The sequence below is a fragment of the Leopardus geoffroyi genome, chromosome B3, assembly GCF_018350155.1.
Source record: "Leopardus geoffroyi isolate Oge1 chromosome B3, O.geoffroyi_Oge1_pat1.0, whole genome shotgun sequence".
Classification (NCBI taxonomy): Eukaryota; Metazoa; Chordata; class Mammalia; order Carnivora; family Felidae; genus Leopardus; species Leopardus geoffroyi.
This window is the reverse complement of record NC_059337.1, coordinates 105458958-105480367: the sequence shown is the minus strand read 5'-3', so window position 1 is coordinate 105480367 and position 21410 is coordinate 105458958. Positions and strand designations below refer to the sequence as shown.

At 36.0% G+C, this 21410-nt stretch overlaps 1 protein-coding gene across 3 annotated transcripts in view; it reads right to left on the bottom strand.

Moving 5' to 3' along the window:
• The window catches only part of ARID4A (AT-rich interaction domain 4A), a 66164-nt gene that overhangs the window by 19227 nt on the left and 25527 nt on the right, over positions 1-21410 (bottom strand). For all 3 annotated transcript variants that reach the window (XM_045451093.1, XM_045451095.1, XM_045451094.1), the window contains exons 12-17: positions 11151-11223; positions 9960-10054; positions 9714-9811; positions 8945-9176; positions 4194-4444; positions 1481-1678 (exon numbers count right to left, since the gene is read on the bottom strand). In XM_045451093.1, coding sequence (XP_045307049.1) covers positions 1481-1678; positions 4194-4444; positions 8945-9176; positions 9714-9811; positions 9960-10054; positions 11151-11223 — 947 coding nt within the window. The remainder of the gene's footprint in view (positions 1-1480; positions 1679-4193; positions 4445-8944; positions 9177-9713; positions 9812-9959; positions 10055-11150; positions 11224-21410) is intronic.

Below are 21410 nucleotides of genomic sequence, written 5' to 3'. Positions count from 1 at the left end.
ATATTCTTAAAATGATGCAAAATGAAAGAAACCTAACTCTCCCTCACTAAAGAAAACAGTCAACATTTATTGAGTACTTACTGTATGCCAGGCACTGTTCTAAGCACTTTGTATGTTAATACAGGTGTTAAGCACTATTTCTCACAACATTTTATAAAGCAGGTGCTTTATCTTACCCGATTTAGAGGTGAGGGAATTGACACATAACAGCACATTTCTAGTATGTAAGGAAACCTTGAAGCACTCTGGCTCCAAGCAAATACAGGGCAAGCAGAGATATTAAACGCATAAGGCTTTCCAAAGGGGAAAGAGAAGAGTAGAGGAACTGGCCTGGTACTATCAGCTACAGAGCTGATCTGGACTCAAAGCTACATGCAGTTGTTCTCCTGCTGAACATCAACAGTTTCACAGAACATCAACATCAGATAAGTCTATCCCATGACCATGACAGATCAAGACAAAAACAAGACCACTTCATAATAGTATCTAAACACAGGATAAAAAGGAATATTATCCAACCCACAAAAATGACCAACATCCTTTTATCTTGAGTGACTAACTGCTGCTTCTTTATCAATTACAACACTAACCTTGGTCTAGTCTTCTCTTCTTCTAGATAAGATTTATTAAGAAAACCAATCACACAATTATCACCACTTCTTGACCACATCCAATCTACAGCAAAACCCACTTCCTTAAACCCTCCCTAAAATCATCTAACAAGCTCAAATCTGAGTCCTAACATTTTTAAATTAATCAACTTAGAATTATAATACTTGATACAAGCTTGATTTATATTTTTAAATTTTATTTATTTATTTTAACATTTATTCATTTTTGAGAGAGAGAAAGAGACAGAGTCTGAGTGGAGGAGGGGCAGAGAGAGAGGGAGACACGGAATCCGAAGCAGGCTCCAGGCTCTGAGTTGTTAACACACAGCTCGACACAGAACTCCAACCCATGAACTGTGAGATCATGACCTAAGCCGAAGTCAAGACACTTAACTGACTGAGCCACCCCGGTGCCCCGATATGAGCATGATTTTGAATAAATGTAATAGACAAACCACCTGCACCATTGGGAGCTGCAGGCCTGCCTCCCTGCCCATGGTCTGCAGGATGTTTCCATAAAATCCTGAGCTACTGCTGTTTCCAGAGGCGGTGCCTTGGACTTTCATGAATTCATCTAACACTCTCTTGATGAATGCCCCATGGTATCCCTTACTGTGTTCTCCCTCACTGCAAATGAGCAATAAATCCAACCTGTTCAACTACACATAGAATCTTGGTGACCCTTGCCTGAAGTACTGACACAGCTAGTAAAGCACTGGAGATGTTAAAAGTCTTGGAAAATTCAGATAAAAGGTACGCTTTGTAACCATTTGTTTTATATATACCATTTTCTTTGGTTCTTCACAACATTAATCTTTTTGAACCATGGAAATAAATTTCAATAGTAAGAAAATACGTTTTCTGCTTACCTGACATTCCATCCATAGTAATGTACCAAGTATAAAACTTCTCCATCATCAATTTCAGTGCTTTTAATACTAGCTTCATAGATTTTCTGCGTTTTTCCTCGACCATATTTTACTTTCACTTTGGTTCCTGTTAGGCAGGGTTCCATGTCTTCCTCATCTTCCTCCCCATCAGAGTCACATTTGCTTTCAGTTTCTTCCCTGCAGCAAGTTATAACATTGATAATGCTACTAATAATTTAATGGAGAACTAATATATGCTACAAGAATTCAACATGTAGAATAGTTAAAACCTAAGTATTACCTTAATAGCATGTCAGTGGAGGAGGAGAAGAAGGAGGAGAAGGAGAAGATTTTTACGGACTACCTACTAAGGAATTTATTTATTACGTAACGGTGCACTGTACCACAAGTAAATCCATATTTCTTAAAGGCCAATCAATAATCACAGTTGATGATGTAGTCAAATTAATCAGTTTTGATAAAGTAAGAGCCATGTGCTTTGAAAAACTCTTTAGGATTCAAATTCAAGTGCCACCTTATTATGTGAAAATTATCTAAACATAGTTTCTAACTTCCTGCAACTAAATTGTCTTGAATCTACTTTACTACCACTCTGCTCAATTTAGAATGGTCTTTAGCATAACTGTTTTATTTTAGTGGGCAGAATAATGAACAAGGGCTATCTACCTCAGTAACCATATCTTTTAAACTAGTTTATATTTTAAAGGTTTTCCTACCGTAACAAAGAAACAACAGATATTTGAATATTAGGTCACTTGTTGAAACTGTGGGATAGCACCAGGAGAACAAAGCTTTGTGTATCTCATACTGATTTCTGTTGTGTTTTTACTCCTCTCCCACCAGCTTTTGTTTAAAATAATCAGGTATAAAAGAGATTGACATAGGGAGGTCTGACAATATTTCAGTATTTTTTATAAACAAAACATTTTGTATTAACCCTCCAAGGATTTAGAAGAGATCTACACCAAAGATCATCCTAATGTCATGAGTGGTAAATGTTTCTTTCAGAGGAGGCATTATGCTCTAATAAACGTGGGGCATTTATCTGGGGAGCACTAGGGGAACCGACATGAAGAAGCTTTGACAACCTCATTTGCCCTGGGAAATGTTTTATCTCGAAGGACACATTCAATATTATAGTCTGATAAGGTAATTTCAAAATATTAAGAAACTACTTAAAACAGAAATGTCTACAGATAAAAAAATCTCCCGTTTCCATGATTCCTGTTATAGAATGAGAATACGAACTATGTTTGTCTATATATTCAATCTTTATTTAATAGAAGGGCATATTTTTTTTCATATTCAAGTCTGAAATTTTCTCTGAAACAATTACTTATTCTATTTACATAGCAACTATAAAGGCTTTTAAAACCACATATTACATATATATATAGATATATATATACATACATCTATACATATACATATATACACATATATACATATATATACATGTATTACATGTTTTATGTATTAAATACATATTACACATATTTTGATGCTTATTTTTAATAAAACTTCAAACTATAATTAGCCCTGATTTAAGTGGTTCACTTTTGCTTAAATTTATTGTCCAAATATTTGAAATTCTGCACTCACATCATTATATTCAACTCCAATTTTCTCCTCCCAGTTTTCCTAATCCTATTTCGATACAGAACTTTCTTTATTCACTCATCTAATTCACATGTAATTGTGATAGATCTTGTACCTATTTGGACTGAATCATAAAATCACCTCTCCCACTCACCAATCATTCCTATTTTTACAAGTATTTTCTCAATGGTTAATTTTTAGATGGGTGTCAGCCACTAGTTGGATGCAGCAGGCTACTTTTTCCCAATTTTACTTAAACTTCTAGAAAATTTGTCATCATATAATGTAGTAATCAAAAAGTAACTATGGAGAAGAGCTCATGTTACAAGAACGTGTGTTATGCTGTTGTTGCTGAATTAAGATTCATTTTTTAGTAGCATATAAAAATTAGTAAATCCATTTGACAACACAGAAATGGCCAACTAAACACAGTCGGACATTAATTTGCTCTAGCTGGACTGCCTAATCTTTGGTAATGTTTAAGTCAGTTCAGTCCATACATGTATAATACATGGAAAAAAAATACCAACACTCAACAGCAAACAGAATGGACATTAAAAAACTGAAATTTATTGGTGTGATGTGGGGCAAGAATGTATTTTCCAAACTAGCATCAGGGGTGCATGCCACTTATTCTAATACAATAACTTGAAAAGAAAAATGTCTTAGATAAAGCTAACACACAGAAACATCTGCTAGTACTGTGCACCCATGTGTTTGTTAGCTTTCCCACATTGTACCTTTTTTAAAATGGAATTTTTGCTGTCGCTGTTTCCTCTTGTCCACTTCCTCCATTTTTCTCCAGCTCCCTTCCCTGCTGTCAACTGCAGGACCTTTCTTTTGACTGGGTGGCGCAGCCTTCTGTGAGGCCACTGTTTAGGGCACAAGTGCTATTAAAATGGTGCGACCAGTATATTCTCCAATTCCGAAAGGCGATACACATCATCTTCACAATGTGTCTCACCTTCACTAGACAAGAGGAACGGAAGTCCCAATAAGAAAACATTCCCTCAAACCTGAATCTCTAAGCAGGATCAGAGCGCTGCTGTACCCCAGACAGGTGCTTCTGGAGAACAAATATAAGATAATGTACCTCTCTTGGCTTTTTTCTTCCTCTTCATCTGAGTCTTTATCAGAATCCTCCTGCTTTTTAATTTTCTTCTCCTTTTGCTTTGGTGTATTTTTTCTCCCCAGCAGTAACTCGTTTTCTTTTCTCTCCACGGTTTCATAGTCCTCAACTACATCTTTATTCTCTGTATCATTGTCTTTCAATTTGTCTTCTGTCTTGTCTTCTTCAATTTCCTTTTTAATAGAATTTGCATCTCGAGCTATTCTCCTTCGTCCCTAGAAGGGGTAAAAGCTTTAAAATAGCTATCGCTACAAATGGGGGAAAAGGCAGAAAATGTTTCTTTTTCGTAAAGCTTCACAGCAATGACTAGTCTTCTCTCAGGCTTGAGACATAACAATGACAGCCCATCAATTCCTGGGCACTTTTCCTTTCAACCCATATAAATTACTTAATTATGTCCATGTCTATTATGATCCTTGGCTACATACTACATTAGAAGTAAAAATCTCTTCCTTTGTTCACATTATTTTATCTCACTTTTGTATTTCTTAACTACAATAAAATTTTAATTGAATCAGAGTTGACATGTTATGTTAATTTCAGGTGTATAACACAGTCAATTGACAATTATATACATTATGCAGTGCTCACCATGGTTAAGTATAATCACGATTGGTCACCAGACAGTTATCCCAATAGTATTGAATATATCCCTTATGCTGTACTTTTCATTCCTGTGACTTATAACTCCAAGTTTGCACCTCTGAATCCCCTATACTTACTTAGCCCATCCGCCCACTCCCTCCCTCTGGCAAACACTAGTTTATTCTCTGTATTCATCAGTCTGTTTCTTTTTTCGCTTATTCTTTTTTCTTTTTGAGATTCTACTTGTAAGTGAAATCATATGGGATTTGTCTTTGTCAGACTTATTTCACTTGGCATGTTTTATCCCACTTGCAATATTTCTTGGCTACAATGAATGTTCTAAAATAATTAAACATCAATGATACAGGGTAATAATAGTACTTTTAAAAGATTAACCAGCAAAAAAAAAAAAAAAAAAAATTATGGACTCTTAAAGCTCTGTGGTCTCTAATTCCACCATTTTTAAGATAAAATTTACATTATCACTCTATTTCTGCGTGACTACATTTTAAAAGGATTGAATTACATCAATGGCCAACAAGTGAGCGATTTCTTTGAATGAGTATCTAGAGAGCTCACTAGGCCAGCAGGAACTTGTCTTCCCCCAGAAGCTTTCATCCAGCCTCTTGCATGCTCGACTGACCATGAAACTGGTGAGCCATTTTATTCTGTCCTAAGTTCTCCTTCAAGTCCACTTCTACACACTGGCAGAGTTCCCCTCTACTTGGAATAAAGTGAGGACAGAAAAAGGGCCAACAACTCAGCACTAGAAAACATTATAATTATATCTCAGTATAATACGTTTTCCCTAGTTCCTAACTATGTGTTATTTAAACTTCAAAGTTAGAAAATAAGTTTATTTTTTTTTTACCACAAAGAACTAAAGGGTAGGTTCCATGAAGACAAGGACTCTCTTATTCACTTCTATATCCTATGCACATAGCAGGTGTTCTTTATTTTTTTAAGTAAATTTTTATTTAGTTTTATCTTTTATTTTTATAAAGTTTAGCAGGGGAGGGGCAGCAAGAGAAGGCAGGCTGTGCACTGCCAGCACAGAGCCCAGCACAGGGTCGAACTCAGGAAATTGTGAGATTGTGACCTGAGCTGAAACCAAGAATCAAACGCCTAACCATCTGAGCTACCCAGGCGCCCCAGCATATGTTCTTTAAATACTTGTAGGTAAATGAATGAAAAGAACTGTTCTCTATCAAACTTCAGGCCTGTATACCTGTGTTTCAGAAATCCCATTTTAATTTTTAATTTTGATTAATTTATTTAAATAGTTTTTAAATAATTTTTTTAAGTTTATTTATTTTGAGAGAGAGAACAGAAGCAGAGGAGGAGCAGAGAGAGAGGAAGAGACAGAATCCCAAGAGGCTCAGGGCTGCCAGTGCAGAGCCTGACATGGGGCTTAAACTCACGAGTCATGAGATCATGACCTGAGCTGAAATCAAGAGTCAGATGCTTAAGTGACTGAGCCACCCAGGCCCCCATTTATTTAGAGAGAGACAGAAAGCACACACGTAGCAGGGGGAAGAGCAGAGAGAGAGAATCCCATGCAGGCTCTGTGCTGTCAACACAGAGCCCAATGAGAGGCTTGACCCCACCAGTCATGAGATCATGACCTGAGCCAAAATCAAGACTCAGACACTTAACCGATTGGGTCACCCAGGTGCCCCTATTTATTTATTTAAGTAATCTCTGCCCTCAGTGTGGGGCTTGAACACAGGACCCTGAGATCAAGAGTCACATGCCCTTCCCAGTGAGCCAGCCAGCTGCCCCAGAAATCCCATTTTTAGAAGTTTGCCGCTCATTCATTCAGACAAACGAGGAATTTTTATAAGCATATTTATTACAGCATTTTGTAATCATAAAAAATTGGAGAAAATCTTAAGGAAGGTAAATTTATGGAATATCCATAATATGCAGCACTCTACAGGTATTTTACGTAAGATGAGAAACATCTTTATGTAACATCTTTTTATGTTAAGTTTTAAATAAAACTTAAAAAAAAAGATGAGGAACATCTTTATGTAATGACAAGAAAGTATGTCCAAAATACATATAATGGGAGTTATTATTCAGTCTTAAAAGGAAGGAAATTGTGACACATACACAGATTCAACCTGCAAGACATTATACTGAGTGAAATAAGCCAGGCACAAAAGGACAAATACCGTATGATTCCACTTATATGAAGTACCCAGAATAGTCAAATCAGAGACAGAAAGTAGAATGGCTGTTGCCACAAGCTGGGGGAGAGAGGAATGGGAAGTTACTGTTTAATGATGAGTTTCAGTTTTGCAAGATGAAAAAAGTATTGGAGATGGACGGTGGTGATGACTGCACGACATGTGAATGTATTTAATGCCACTGAACCATACACTTAGAAGTGGCTAAGATGATAAATTATATGTGTACTTACCACAGTTTTTTACAATTAAAAAAAATGAAAAAGAAATGAAACAAACCAATTTGAATGTTTCATGAAATTCACTAGAAGATTCCATTTACTGGATGATGGTCAAAATAGTTGTTTATTTTTTTAACGTTAGTTTATTTTTGAGAAAGAGAAAGAAAGTGTGAGTACGGAAGGGGCAGAGAGAGGGAGACAGAGGATCCAAAGCAGGCTCTTGGTGACAGCAGACCCCGACGCAAGGCTCGAACTCATGAACCATGAGATCATGACCTGAGCTGAAGTCGGACACTTAACCAAATGAGCCACCAGGCGCCCCAAAATGGACAGTTTTAAAAAATGGTTTCTGAGCAACTAAAAGAGGTAAGAGGTGATTTCATCTCCTCTTTCATTAAATAGGATTTCACTGAAAAATAAGACATAATAGTAACTGAACTTCTTTGATAATGTGATAATTTTTTCTCCTAAAATTTAATAAATCCTATGTAGACATCATTTAGCAATGATCAAAATAATGGATGACAACTTCTGCAAAGGACTTAAATAATAATGAAGAGCAGAGTTAGAAGATAAAAGCAGTGTGCACATGACTAGAAAATAAGATGAAGCATAATAAACTGCCACAAGAATTTTATGTGCAGTGTGCTGTGAGGTAACAGAGAATGAAAAGAACCCATCCAGTTGGAGGCACAGGAATTATAAGGAAGAGATTCATTCATTCAACAACTATGTAGTAAGTTCTTAATGTAGATGAAGTACTATTCTAGATGCCTGGGATCTGTCAATGAACAGAAAAACACTAATCTCTGCCCTCATGGAGTGTGAATCCAGTGCAGAGTGGGGTAAAAGAAACAAATATAATAAAGAGAATATGAGTAAGTAAATTACAAGTAAAAGGAGCAACATTAGAGGGACTGCAAATGCCAAACAGACAAGGCAGATTACAATTTTAGATAAGGTGACCAGGATAGGCTTCAGTGAAGTGACTTTTTAAAAATCAAAAAAAAAAATTTTTTTCTAGAAAGCGAGTGAGAAGGACAGGGAGAGAGAGAATCCCAAACGGACTCCATGCTCAGCGCAGAGCCCACTGTGGGACTCGATCCCACAACCCTGGGATCAAAACCCTGGCCAAAATCAAGAGTCAGACACTCAACCAACTGAGCCACTCAGCCACCCCCAGCAAGGTGACTTTTTAGCTAGACTTAAAGGAGGTGAATATTTGAGACTGACCCCAGATGAGAATGACTTAAACAGACATAAATAGAAAACAACAGGAGAAATGGTTTTTCAGGAAGAGTAACAGGCATATTTAGAAAAAAACAGGCAGGGGCGCCTGGGTGGTTCAGTCAGTTAGGCGTCTGACTCTGGCTCAGGTCATGATCTCACATTCCGTGAGTTCAAGCCCCGAGTCGGGCTCTGTGCTGACAGCTGAGAGCCTGGAGCCTGCTTCAGATTCCATGTCTCCCTCTCTCTCTCTCTGCTCCTCCACTGCTCACACTCTCTGTCTCTCTCAAAATAAAGATTAAAAACAATACAAAAAAAAATTTTTTAAGGAAAAAAACAGCCAGGCTAGTCTGCCTAAAGTACAACTCAATACTAGAAAACAAACTAGGTTCACTGAAGTATTTTTGTGTATTATCTTAAAATGTCCATAATGAAAAATTTTAAGTAATGTTTAAAATAAACCAGATAAAACTAATTATTAACTACTTACCCTTGGAGATTTTAATTCTATTTCTTCTCTTTCACTTTCACTGTTTGAATCAATATTCTCCTCAGGTTCACTCTTCACTTCTACTAAAGGCATTTCTTGATCTACTTTTAGAGCCTCTTCCATTGATTCTTCTAACTCTTTTTTTTCCTCTTTTACTTTTGGTTCATGGTGGTGAACAGTTCTGAACTGAATATTTGCAGAACGGCAGTATTCCTCAAAACCATAGAGATACCTAAACAAACAATATTTCATTTTAGGAAATCTTAGTCTTTACATTAACTTGAATACTATATTATTAAACATTTTATTTTTAAAAAGTAAAACTTAACACTTTTTTTTAAAGTACTTTTTTTATGGTACTGACTTCTTGGTTTTATACAGGATTATAAACAGGAATATTGATCATACAATTTCTTCCTAAAAAATCTATGCTTGTGATAACTGAACATAGCTATCATAGTTTTGATATGAAAGTTGTTTACCACAGAAGATATAGCTCTAGAACACCTATCATCATTTCAGACTGTTAACACTACCTGCATCCCTAACTCTGAAAAGGAAATTTAGGACAACATGAAAAATGGAGTAAAGCAGACTTGGTGCAATGAAATAATGTTCAATCCCAATCATCTATTAACCTGAACTTTTTATACACTTTCTCTAACTTTAATGTTCTCTGATTGATGTGTTCTTGTTTAACTGTTAACAAATTAAATGGAAAATATTCCCTGTAATATGTATTCTTTGATGAATAAACTATACTACTTACTTTCTATAAGCAGTTTTTACATTGTAGGAAGCAGCTGAATTCAAAATAGGAATGCCAAGGTCCATATAAATTTGCTTCCATACAGCACCACTATCAATCTGGAAAATTAAGTTTTTATTTGTTAACATTTACAAAGGGAAATAATCTTTACACTAACATTCTATGTTCATTAAGAAAATGTGTTTATTACCTAAGTGCAGAACAATACATTAGATGATTTAACTTTTTCATTACGTCCTTACTTACATTGTCACATCCACCTTGATGATAAACCAGTCTAAAGAGTTTGAAGAGATTGAGATCTTTATAGCCCAAAACAGGTGGTTTGTTGATTGGAGTACCTTTTTAATATCAGAAAGTAGAAATAAAATTTTTATTCAAATGGAAAATACTGTTACAAAGCTATCAATACAAAGCTTTCCAATTTCTCATTTCCCAAGTTTTATTAATCAGAAGCATCTATTTAAAGAACCTTTAATTATGTAAGACAACATAAAATATTCTCTATATTCTTTATAAAGTATTGTGATGCTCTTTAGATTCACTTCTATGACTAATAAGATCACCCCTCTCACAACTAATATAATCACCTGTCAGTGGACTGGGTACAAGTAAAACCTACAACTACAAGGTACAGCTAACAATGATGTTGGCTCAAGAGGCCTCTGTAAGAATATACACAATTTTACAGGTGTAATTTAGAGCATGGATCCATTTTCCCTGCTTTAACACAAATATTAAAACTGCTGGCAGTAATCTGAAGGATGATTTCTGAAAGCCACAGAGTATCTAGGACAAATTTGTCTCAGGATTTTCTAGGACTAATATAATGTCAAAAAGTAGAATTTATAAAGGCTGTATTTCTTTTAACTCTATTCGAAATCCTATTCTATTTACATAGGACTTGATCTCCTAATTTGTTTCTTTTTTTTGAGATCAAGGATGAGGCTAGTTTATTACTGCAAACAGCATTAGTAATTAATGGATATGTAAATTAATATTATGACTGTTCACCTTCCATTAGTGAGATATTATTATGGTATTTTTTGGTTTTATAAGTCCCAAGTAGGCTAAATATAATTATATCCAAACTATTTTCCTATACATTTCTGCTCAAAATAGATAATGGTTGTTTTTATTTCAAATGCTTAATTATTTTCAACTGTAACTGATTCTTAGGCTTTACTTGAAATCCAAATCCACGATTCTAACAAAAATAATGCATAAACCTAGAATGTAAAACTGTAAAAGAAATGACTAAAAGAAATGACTGCTTTTTTTTTTTTTTTTTTAAGGAGGCTCCACAGTAGGTGTTCAACACAAGGCTTGAACTCACGACCCTGAGAACAAGACCTGAGCTAACAGTCAGACACTTCACTGACTGAGCCACCCAGATGCCCCAGAAATTACTGCTTTTAAATAATGAGCATGAAATACCTCTGTCTTCCATAAACTTATAAAGCTGTTGGAGGAAGTTGTCCCTCTCTTCAGGATCAAGTTCTTCCTCAGGCTGTAAAGGTAAAATATATAAATATATAGAATAATGAATAGAGCAAGATATATCGTCTTCTTTTTTTGTTTGTTTTATGAACCCAGTGTAAGAGGAACTTTGACGGAGCTGGAAAATATGAATTTCCTCCAAACTTTACAATGCCAGATTTTAAGTCATATTTTCATAGAGCTGATCTCATACAAATGTCAAGATACACCATCTCTACCTTTTACCTATCTATCACTCCAACCCTACCCCTGAATATAAGGACTAAGATGAGCCATGACGAAAGGTTAGGAATTGGTTAAGAGTGTTTTCACCTCATTTGTTTTGTTTTTTTAAAAAAATCCACCAAAATACCATGTGGCCCACACAAATGTATTGACAGATGAGCACAATAATTGCAAACATATTTATTATTTTAAAATAACCCACATACAAACATTAAAATTTTGTTATTGTTGAATGACTATAAACCAGAGGTTGCAAAGTCACATGGCAAAGGTTTTTTGTTTGGATAGCACAACAGTTTAAAGAAACGCACATACAACTACATTTAAATGATATTTTGTCCCAGGCCCCACAATCCCTTCTTGTATCACATAAGTCTGCATTTTCCATTTGCCCTCTTGCATGGCCTTTTAAATAAGACTTTGCAACCCTTGAAAATAAGAAAATGAAAATTACTTCTTAGGAAAGGAAACCACAAATTAGTTCCTGGGAATGGGAAAACAATGGAAATATTCATGTAATAAAACCTACTTCTACAAATACCAATTTAAATTTTATTTTCTTACTAATGATATAAACCTATACAATGCTGAACTTGGCTCTAGTCAAATAGATTTTGATAAAATATCCCCTTTCCTGATAGACTACTTCTAAATAATATGTGGGAAAATTCTGATTTAAAATTTAGAAATACTATGGAAAAACAAACAAAACACTAATATCTTTAGCCCAAATTAAATTATTATAATTTAATTTCAGAGTACTGTTTTTCTATGTTCTAAAAGAAAAATTTAGATTTTTGTCATTCAAAGCATATGTCTTTGCATATTCAAAGCAAAAGCAACTATCAGCCAGTAAGTATTGAGCATTCACAGTCTACAGGTTCCTTAAAATGATGTATTAAGAATTTTAATCACTAATAATATAGCAGCCAGAATCAATACACATGTAGTTGATTAAAATATATAATTTTAAAAAACCATGAGGCAATCAAGGGGAAGAGAATAAAATCTTTTAGTACATTGATTCAGAATGAGCACAGGAGTACTTTCAGTTTGAACAAATATAAAGAAACGTTAAGTCAAAGTTGTAAGCCTCACCAACGAGCAACATATAGAATTAATCAGTACAGAATTAATAGGGGTCATTACTAAATGTTCAGATCAAAAGATGGCAGTTTTTTCCCCATGTGAATTTTAAAAGTCTTGCTTTTGCAAGGTTATTAGAACAACTCCCAATGAGTTAACTCAAGAAAGAAAGTAATTCAGCAGCCCAAGAATCATTGCAGTATTATTTTTAAGGACTTTGGTATAGGGGAAAAAAGTAACACCTTATGCCAGACTGCCTCTATGCTTTGCCTGTCCTTCATAATTGCAATATTCTCTCCTCAAACCAACACCTCATTTCCAGTATTTATGATCTGGCAGAATTCAAATAAGACCATTGTATCCAGTATATGTAAAAAGTATTTTTTCAAAAGGCACTGATTTGAAATCAAAATTTCTTCCAAAAACAAGTAAACAAAATGAGCCCATCAACTGCAAATTAGGTATTAAGGTTGTAGTAAACATTTCATAAATTATTACTAAGAATATAGTTTTAAGTATATAGATAAAATTTGGTGTTTTAAATACATTTGACTTAAAAGTTAGCAAGGGTGCCTGGGTGGCTCGGTCAGCAAAGCCTCCGACTCTTGATTTTGGCTCAGGTCATGATCTCAAGGTTTTGTGAGGTTGAGCCCTGAATCACGGAGCCAGCTTGAGAGTCTGTCCCTTTTATCTGCCCCTCCTCCACTCATGCCAGTTCTCTCTCTCTCTCGCTCTCTCTCTCTCAACACCCCCAAAATAAATAAACATTAAAAAAAAAGTTAGTGGATGCCCAAGAGTGTATTAAGTACCGTGAGAAATTATGGCCATAAAATTCTAAGGTCAGGTGCAGTTATCAGATGTGAAAAGAAGACATAAATGAATAAAAAATTCTGCTTATAAATAAATAACTGCTTGAGAGGAAATTTACTTTCCACAAGAAAAGGGTAAAGTTATAAACACAGGTTTTAAATTTACCTGATGGTCTTTGCAAAAATTAAAATTGCTTCATCTCTCATAACAAGTGGTTCTTCACAATCTTTTTTTCAAATAGCTGTGTTGTCGGTCACCTTGGACTATAAATTGCATATGCTAGAAAATGCCTCCAGCTAGAAGAATCTGCCTCTATGGCTTTTGTATGGGGTCTCATGGTATGCTCTCTCTGTTCAAGGTATTTATTTAAGTAATCTTTGTGCCCAACGTGGGGCTTGAACTCGTGACCCTGAGATCAAGAGCTGCATGTTCTACTCACTGAGTCAGCCAGGTGCTCCTGGCACCTGGTATTTTCATACCTATAGCATCTCTCTCCTGGTCAATAACCAGAAGGTATTGCATTCTTTAAGGGTTTTAAAGTGGGAGGGAGAAGGTTGTAATAATGAGAGGGGAAGTCCACTAGACTGCTGATAAGCCATTCTTCCCTTCAGTCAAGCATGTGAAGGGGAATTATGCACCCAGTAAAATGTCAGAATGGAGAACAGGGTTAAGGATATAGAAGAGGCACGATATAAGATCATAATTTCAAGAAATTTACAATTTTAGTTAGCATCAGTATATACTACCTAGTGTTACAAAAGGTAGTTGTGCATCTACCTACATATACTAGTAAATTATGAATTTTCTGACTTTAGAAACTTTCTCTTCACATTCAATTCAGACACTTACTGATGGCTAACATGCAGGAGTCTGGGAGGGATATACAAAATATGCTGTGATTAAAATCTTTCTACTTTCTACTCTGACCCTCTGAGTCTAACAGAGGGTACAGCAATGTAAAACGAGCCAATGTGATATAATGGTAAAAATACTGCAAAATACATAAAAGAATACAAGAAGGATGAGTGGTTGGTTCAGCTGGGGATGGTGTGATGGTGGTTCTATTAGGGAAAGCCTCAAAATGTGAACAGCAAATAGCATAAACAGCAAGCAGCATAAACATGAAGCTGGCAAAGGCAGGCTATGATTAAGAAAGAACTTTTTAATGATATGCTGGAGAATTGGAACATGAACCTGAGAGAGGTGAAAAGGAATTATATCAGATTTGTGTTCCTGCCAAGGGGCGCCTGAGTGGCTCAACAGTTAAGCAGCCGACTCTTGATTTCTGCTTGGGTCTCAGTCTGGCAGTTCATGAGATCGAGCCCTGCACCAGGCTTCACAATGGGCATGGAAGTCTACTTGGGATTCTCTCTCTCTCTCTCTCTCTTTCTCTCTTTCTCTCTCTCTCTCTCTCTCTCTCTTTCAAATTAAATAAACAATAACTTAAATCAAATCAAATCAAAATAAAAGTTCTCTGTCAAGAATGAGTTTGATGGATTGGAAGGGAAAGGGAAGCTCTTTGATGATGGAAAGAAGACCCTCTACTCCAAAAGGAGAAAGAGAGAGATATAAAGGCTGAGACTCTTCTTAGTTGAAGGCTCAGTTATTCATGTCTGTAATCCTCCATGTCCCCCCACGTTGTAAGTGCTAGATAAATTCTGAGGTTAGAGACATACCTATTTTACTCACAATCTTATCACCAGGGACTGGCATTTAGCTTAAGTACTCTGTTATTATGTGAATGAAAACAATGTCTCTGAAAATGAACTAAGGAGATTTTCTTCAATTATTTCACACACTAGCTGAGTTTCAGAGCTAGCATTATTGATAATATAAATGCAACAGGAGTCAGATAAAATAAAAAATAACAGCCGCTGAGGATGTTAAGTCACAGGTCGCTGTGGCACAATCACTTATTAGCATTTACTTCATTCTGTCCCTATATACATTAATCAGAAAATGATTATTCATTCAGAAATGGCATGGATTCTAGTTAAAGATACACTTTCTTTTTAAAAATCTTTATTTATTTTATTTTTTTTTTCAACGTTTATTTATTTTTTTGGGACAGAGAGAGACAGAGCATGAACGGGGGAGGGGCAGAGAGAGAGGGAGACACAAAATCGGAAACAGGCTCCAGGCTCTGAGCCATCAGCCCAGAGCCTGACGCGGGGCTTGAACTCACGGACCGCGAGATGGTGACCTGGCTGAAGTCGGACGCTTAACCGACTGCGCCACCCAGGCGCCCCTCTTTTTAAAAATCTTTAAAATAAGATAATACCTTGTTTTTGCTGAGCTATTAACTGGGCTAAGCAACTCTCCAAAACACAAAAGTATACAGAAAGTGTCCAGATTGTCACAATATGTAGTAAAAGATGATGCATGTTACACAGATCCCCTCAAACCCATGAAACTTATACACAATTCTAAAGAGTAGGTCTGGAAAGTTTTTATCACATAAGAGATTTGAGCCACAAAAGCTGACATTTTGAGAGTGCATAAGGGTGTGACTAAATTTGATTTTTGTAGTTTCCCTGTACTGCCCTGTACGTGAAGTACACATCTTTTGTTGATGGGTATTCCATTGCTCACGAACCCCTACAGGCATCCTTAATAAACTATTAATGACTATACGACACAGTCTTCCTTTCTTAAAAAAAAAATATTATATTCCAGTACACCATGCTTATTTTTCCATGCCAAAATATACTGTTTTTGTGAATTAATGTTATTTTGGACAACAGCAGCTTCATACACCTACATGCTGTTGCCACAACCCCTCACCGTCCTCTTCACGGGCACTCACTCCCCCCCTCCCCCGCCCCCCAGGCACTCCACCACTAGTCTTCTCAACCCTTCAGTTCTTACCACCCCTTGATCTTCCATCCCCCACCCCACCTACTCCAAAACAAAGAGGCTGAACTCAGGAGTATTCCACAGCAGGCAGATTCTGCTGGAGAAAAGGAGGTATTAAGACGGGGCCCTGAAAGCTCTACTCTGGGGAACTAAGTACTACAAGAAGCACACCAGAAGTGGCAACTCTGAAGCCACCTCTGGCTGGAGGACTGACGTGAAAGAATCAGTGATACCAGCAGCTGCTTAGGCTTTTACCGTATAAAGTTTTAAGTGTGAAATATATTGAATAGCCTCATTTGTTTTTAAAACAGTGCAGTAAATGCTAGAACAACTTATTAGTGGGGTTAATGTATAAAACATTTATAGGTCATACTCAACCTTAACTCAGGCAGCGCTTCTATTTGTTCCCACACAGACCTCTGTTGGATTCTTTAAATCTCAGCTATTGCTTATCATTTTCTGAGTTTTTTAAACTTTCCCTTTTATTTTCCCTATTGTATTTAATACTGATAAAGGGAATGGGCAACGCAAAGGTGATACTCAATGTAATGCACCTGGCAACTCAACAAGCAGCTTCTGAGCAAATTCCAAGTGTGTGTATATGGGCAGGTGGGGTGTTAAAAAAAAAAAAAAAAAGTTACATATTGCTGGAGAATAGTGGCAGGGAGAATAGAAAAGTGGGCATGGGTCAAATCTGGAAGGGCCAAACTTATAAAAGGCTATGATAAAAGACCTAATCCTCATCCTGTTGGTGCTGAGGCCATTAAAGGGTTTCTAGAAGGAACCATTTATGTGTTAGAAAGATGCCTTTGAAGAATGGGTTGGAGGGGAAAAGACATATCAGAAGACACCTGAAATAAGTGGGACAAGATACAAAATAGAAGGAATATTAGTCAAGAACCTTTATTGCAAGTGACAGAAAACTATCCTAAACTAGCTTAAGCCAAAAAGAATTAATTTATAAGCTCACAAAATTATATCAGGAAATGAGACTGCCTACAGAGTGCACTGCCTAAAAAAAAAAAGAAAGCTATTATGAAGGGAAGGTAAATTACCTTCCAAAATGAACTTTCTAGAATCTTAAAACAAATCTTCCAACACTTTATTTCAAATAGCAATATGTTAGGCTAATTGCAAGGCCCACACTAATTCATTTATTCAGAAACTATTTAATGGAGGTTTACTATAAGCCAAGCTCTGTGCTAGTTGGTGGATATTCATATTAGTGGGAAAAGGAAAAAACTACAACGAAGAAACCTGACATCCTGTTTTCATAGACCTTACAATGTAGAGGAGAGAAAAATTTTCTTACAAGTCTGTGAAAATTTCTGTAATCTCTCTATACCTCAAGTTCCTCTCTCATAAAAAAAAAATACTGTTGTGAGAATTAAATAAACGATCATACTTTAAAAACCACTAAGTCTCCAACACTAAGCTGAGAACTTTATTTGGGGTGGTCATCTTTACCTGTTTGTATCTCCTACAAAAGCTAAATATTTTTTTTAATTTTTTTAATGTTTATTCATTTTTGAGAGAGAGAGACAGAGCGTGAGCAGGGGAGGGGCAGAGAGAGGGAGACAGAATCAGAAGCAGGCTCCAGGCTCCAAGCTGTCAGCACAGAACCCAACACGGGGCTTGAACCCACAAACCACGAGATCATGACTGAGCCAAAGTCAGACGCTTAACCGACTGAGCCGCCCAGGCGTCCCCAAAAGCTAAATATTTTAACTGTGGTATAACGAAAGGTACCTCTTCACTGATGATATATGTTTGCTCTGGCACAATAGAGTCAGAACACCTCAGTGAAATATAACAAATGAAAACCTAAATTTTAAAAAACATCTGTAAACTGAAAACTTAAATAAAAAAAGAAAAAGTAAGCCCCCCACAACATTAAGTTGTTAGGTAACTCTGGTGATCAATAGATCAAAATGGGTATCAGTAAAGCCTAGCTCCAAGTAGAATTCTGAAGAACTGTCCAGAAAGTTATCATATGTAAAAACTATCAGTTGACAATATAGATTTTAGAGGAAAGAAACAGAAAGCACACAATTGTAATAGGCATAGGTCATTTAGGATAAGGGCTAAATGCCATGACAAGGCCATATTAAAATATAATAATTAAATCTCGAGTAAATATGAAGGTAAGTAATGTCCAGTATATGACTTTTAGATAGAGGTGACATTATTCAATATGTCTGAAGTACTGTATTTCAATATAAAAGAATAAATACTGCAACCACTTCTGTGTCCTAAAATCAATTTATTCCAGGAGGAATCCCATTCAGATTTCTCATTTTAAAAAATCTACTAGGGAGCCTGGGTGGCTCAGTCAGTTGAGGATCTGACTTCGGCTCAGGACATGATCTTGCAGTTTGTAAGTTCGAGCCCCACATCGGGCTCTGTGCTGACAGCTCGGAGCCTGAAGCTTGCTTCGGATTCTGTGTCTCCCTCTCTCTCTGCCCCTCCCCTGCTCATGCTCTGTCTCTCTCTGTCTCAAAAATAAATTTAAAAACATTAAAAAAAAAAATCTACTTAGAGTCAGTGCAGAGAACAGACTGGAGAAGGCCAGCAAGGACATGGGAAAGTTACTATTGCATTAGTGTAGGTAAAGGAGAATAGTGGCAGAGAGTAGAAACTGAGGGAAGCAGAAAACCTGAAAGCCATCAAGTAGGCAGAAGAAAGAGGATTTGGTGTCTCATTGGTTAGAGAGGCAAGAATGGGAGGATTAAGGTGACTGCCATGTATCTGGTGTGGGTAACTGGTAGATGTGCTTCTATTCAAATAAACTAGAGACAACCACGGAAAGGACTGCTTTGTGGGCAAAAATGAAAACAGTTCTTGTACATAATGAGTTTGAGAAATAAGAAATCCTCATTGGCAGTTTAATATGAATGTCTAGGGCTAAGAAGAGACATCTTTGATGTACATATAGATTTGGAATCATTACATCACTTAGGAAGTAAACTAGAAAAAAATGTAATGTCATGGATGTCAGGTGATTGAAGAAGGTAGGCATGTCAAAAATGCTGAAAACTGCTAAGGAGTCAAATGAGATCATGACAAAAATTTGTTGGATTTAGTACAGAAAATTTGTTGAAGGTCACTGGTGACCTTAAGTTGTTTTAGCTGTGGTGGGGGGGTACACACTACAGTGAATTAAGAATGAACAGGAGGTCAGGAAATAGAATAATGTATATAACTGAGCAATCTGGTCCATAAGGGTGAGGAAAGAGGGCAGTATCTGGAGGGGCTGCTAGAAGGTTGGGAGAGAGAGAAGCATGTTTTTAAAAACTGGAGAGAAGGAAACAGAACAGAATAGGCTAGAGATCCTGGAAAGAAAAGAGACAGTTCATAGACTAAGATAAGGATAAAGGGAATGAGATCCAGAGCATTAATTGAGGTCCTCATCATAGAAAAAGGAAATGTAACATATTATCACTTGTACTTAAGGGAAGGAGGGCAGGCAGGTGAGGTATAGTGCATGCTCTCCATCAGAAGCTCCTAGTTTTTTTTTGAAGTTGGAGTGGAGTAAGCCAGGGCCAGAGGACACAGGGATTTGATTATAGAAACTGGGAACTGACCAATTGTGTTGAAGGCCCAGCAGATGCTGGTAGTCATAAAATTTAGAGTGTACACTTAAACAGAATATTTCAAGGATCGCAAAGAGGTTATGACATATTCATTATGTGGTAACATATTGTTTTAGAAGTTCAGAAAGCAATGTGACAACAGCCTGCCTAAGACAAATTATTAGAAGATTCTTGAATTACATCAGACTTGACTGAGACTAGTAGTAATTTTCCCCCCTCCTTGAAAAGGTACACACTTTCTACTTTTAATCATCCAACAATGGTTTGGATACTGTCACATCTAAGGCTTTAAATTCACTCAACCCTCTCTCATGCTACCACAACTATGAAATACTTTGATATGAGAAGGGATTTTTTTTTGTAAATACATACAAATTTAGCTATAATTATGTCTACAAATGTGCAATCCTCATTAATCTGATTAGGTGAACCAGATTTGGTTAGTCTTATGCTAATTTTGTGAGGAAAGATTTTACCAAACACATCAGGACATTTTTGTTTGCTTGATCAATTAGCTATATTTTAAGACTTTTGCAAATAAGTTATTAAATCTGAATGCAGGCTAAAGTCTCAATTATTGATTGGAAGTTGACTTTATAGGACCTGCTTAGAAACACTTGATTGAGTTATTAGATATACCTAAAACACTAACATTACCTTGAAATTTTTCTTTAAATTTTATTGACTTACCATAATTTTCCCGAGTTACCAAGCATTTACTCAAAATGATCTTGAAAGATCACTAACAAATGCCTTTACAAAAAGACATAAATACAAACACCACTAGATTTACATATAAGAAAAGAATTCCAGTTTCCATGAATAAAAAAAACCACAAGCACTTATGATTTTTGCAATAGTGGAATGTAATTAGGTATGAGTGGCATTAGATCTGACAGTAATTCCTAGAAAATTCAAAAATCGGAGAAATGCATGTCAGTACTTCTAAACAAACAAAAAAAGAGTATCTCATAAAAATGCACTAAACTCTTATTTTCATCACTAAATATGAAATTAGAAGAGATTTTTGAAAGGGCCCAACACATAAGGCTACTTATAGCAAACCAAAAGAATAAAACAGCTGCAACTAGTCAAATTCCCTTTTAATAAAAATGTCTTCACCTATTTATTTTATCCTTAGACAACTCTCCTCCATTCATCCAAAGTAAATTTAAGGAAGGAGTAAATGAATAATTGACATCATTACTTATGTTTACATGGACTTTTCAATGAATTTCAAAGCTTAAAAGGAAATCAGGAGTATCTTTTCTAATATAAAATTTTCCTAATAAAAGACATTTAAGTAATACCCACAAAAATATTCTCCAGGGCTTTTTTTGAATGTAATTACCAACAGGTTAAAATTCAGTCATCAAATATAGATAGGACCTACTTCCTGTTAGACTCGCAAGTCTTTTCCACCCAATAACAGTACAAAACATATTTCTTGCACTCCAATCCTGAATCACCAATGCTCAGGAATTCAAAATAATATTAAATAAAAAAGATGCTCTTCCACATGGTAAAGCCATGAATCTCAAATCTCCTTATTTAGACTATTTTAGGGTACTCAAAGCATCAAATATAAAAGACAATGTCCACTGCCCATTAACACTGCAGAAGTATC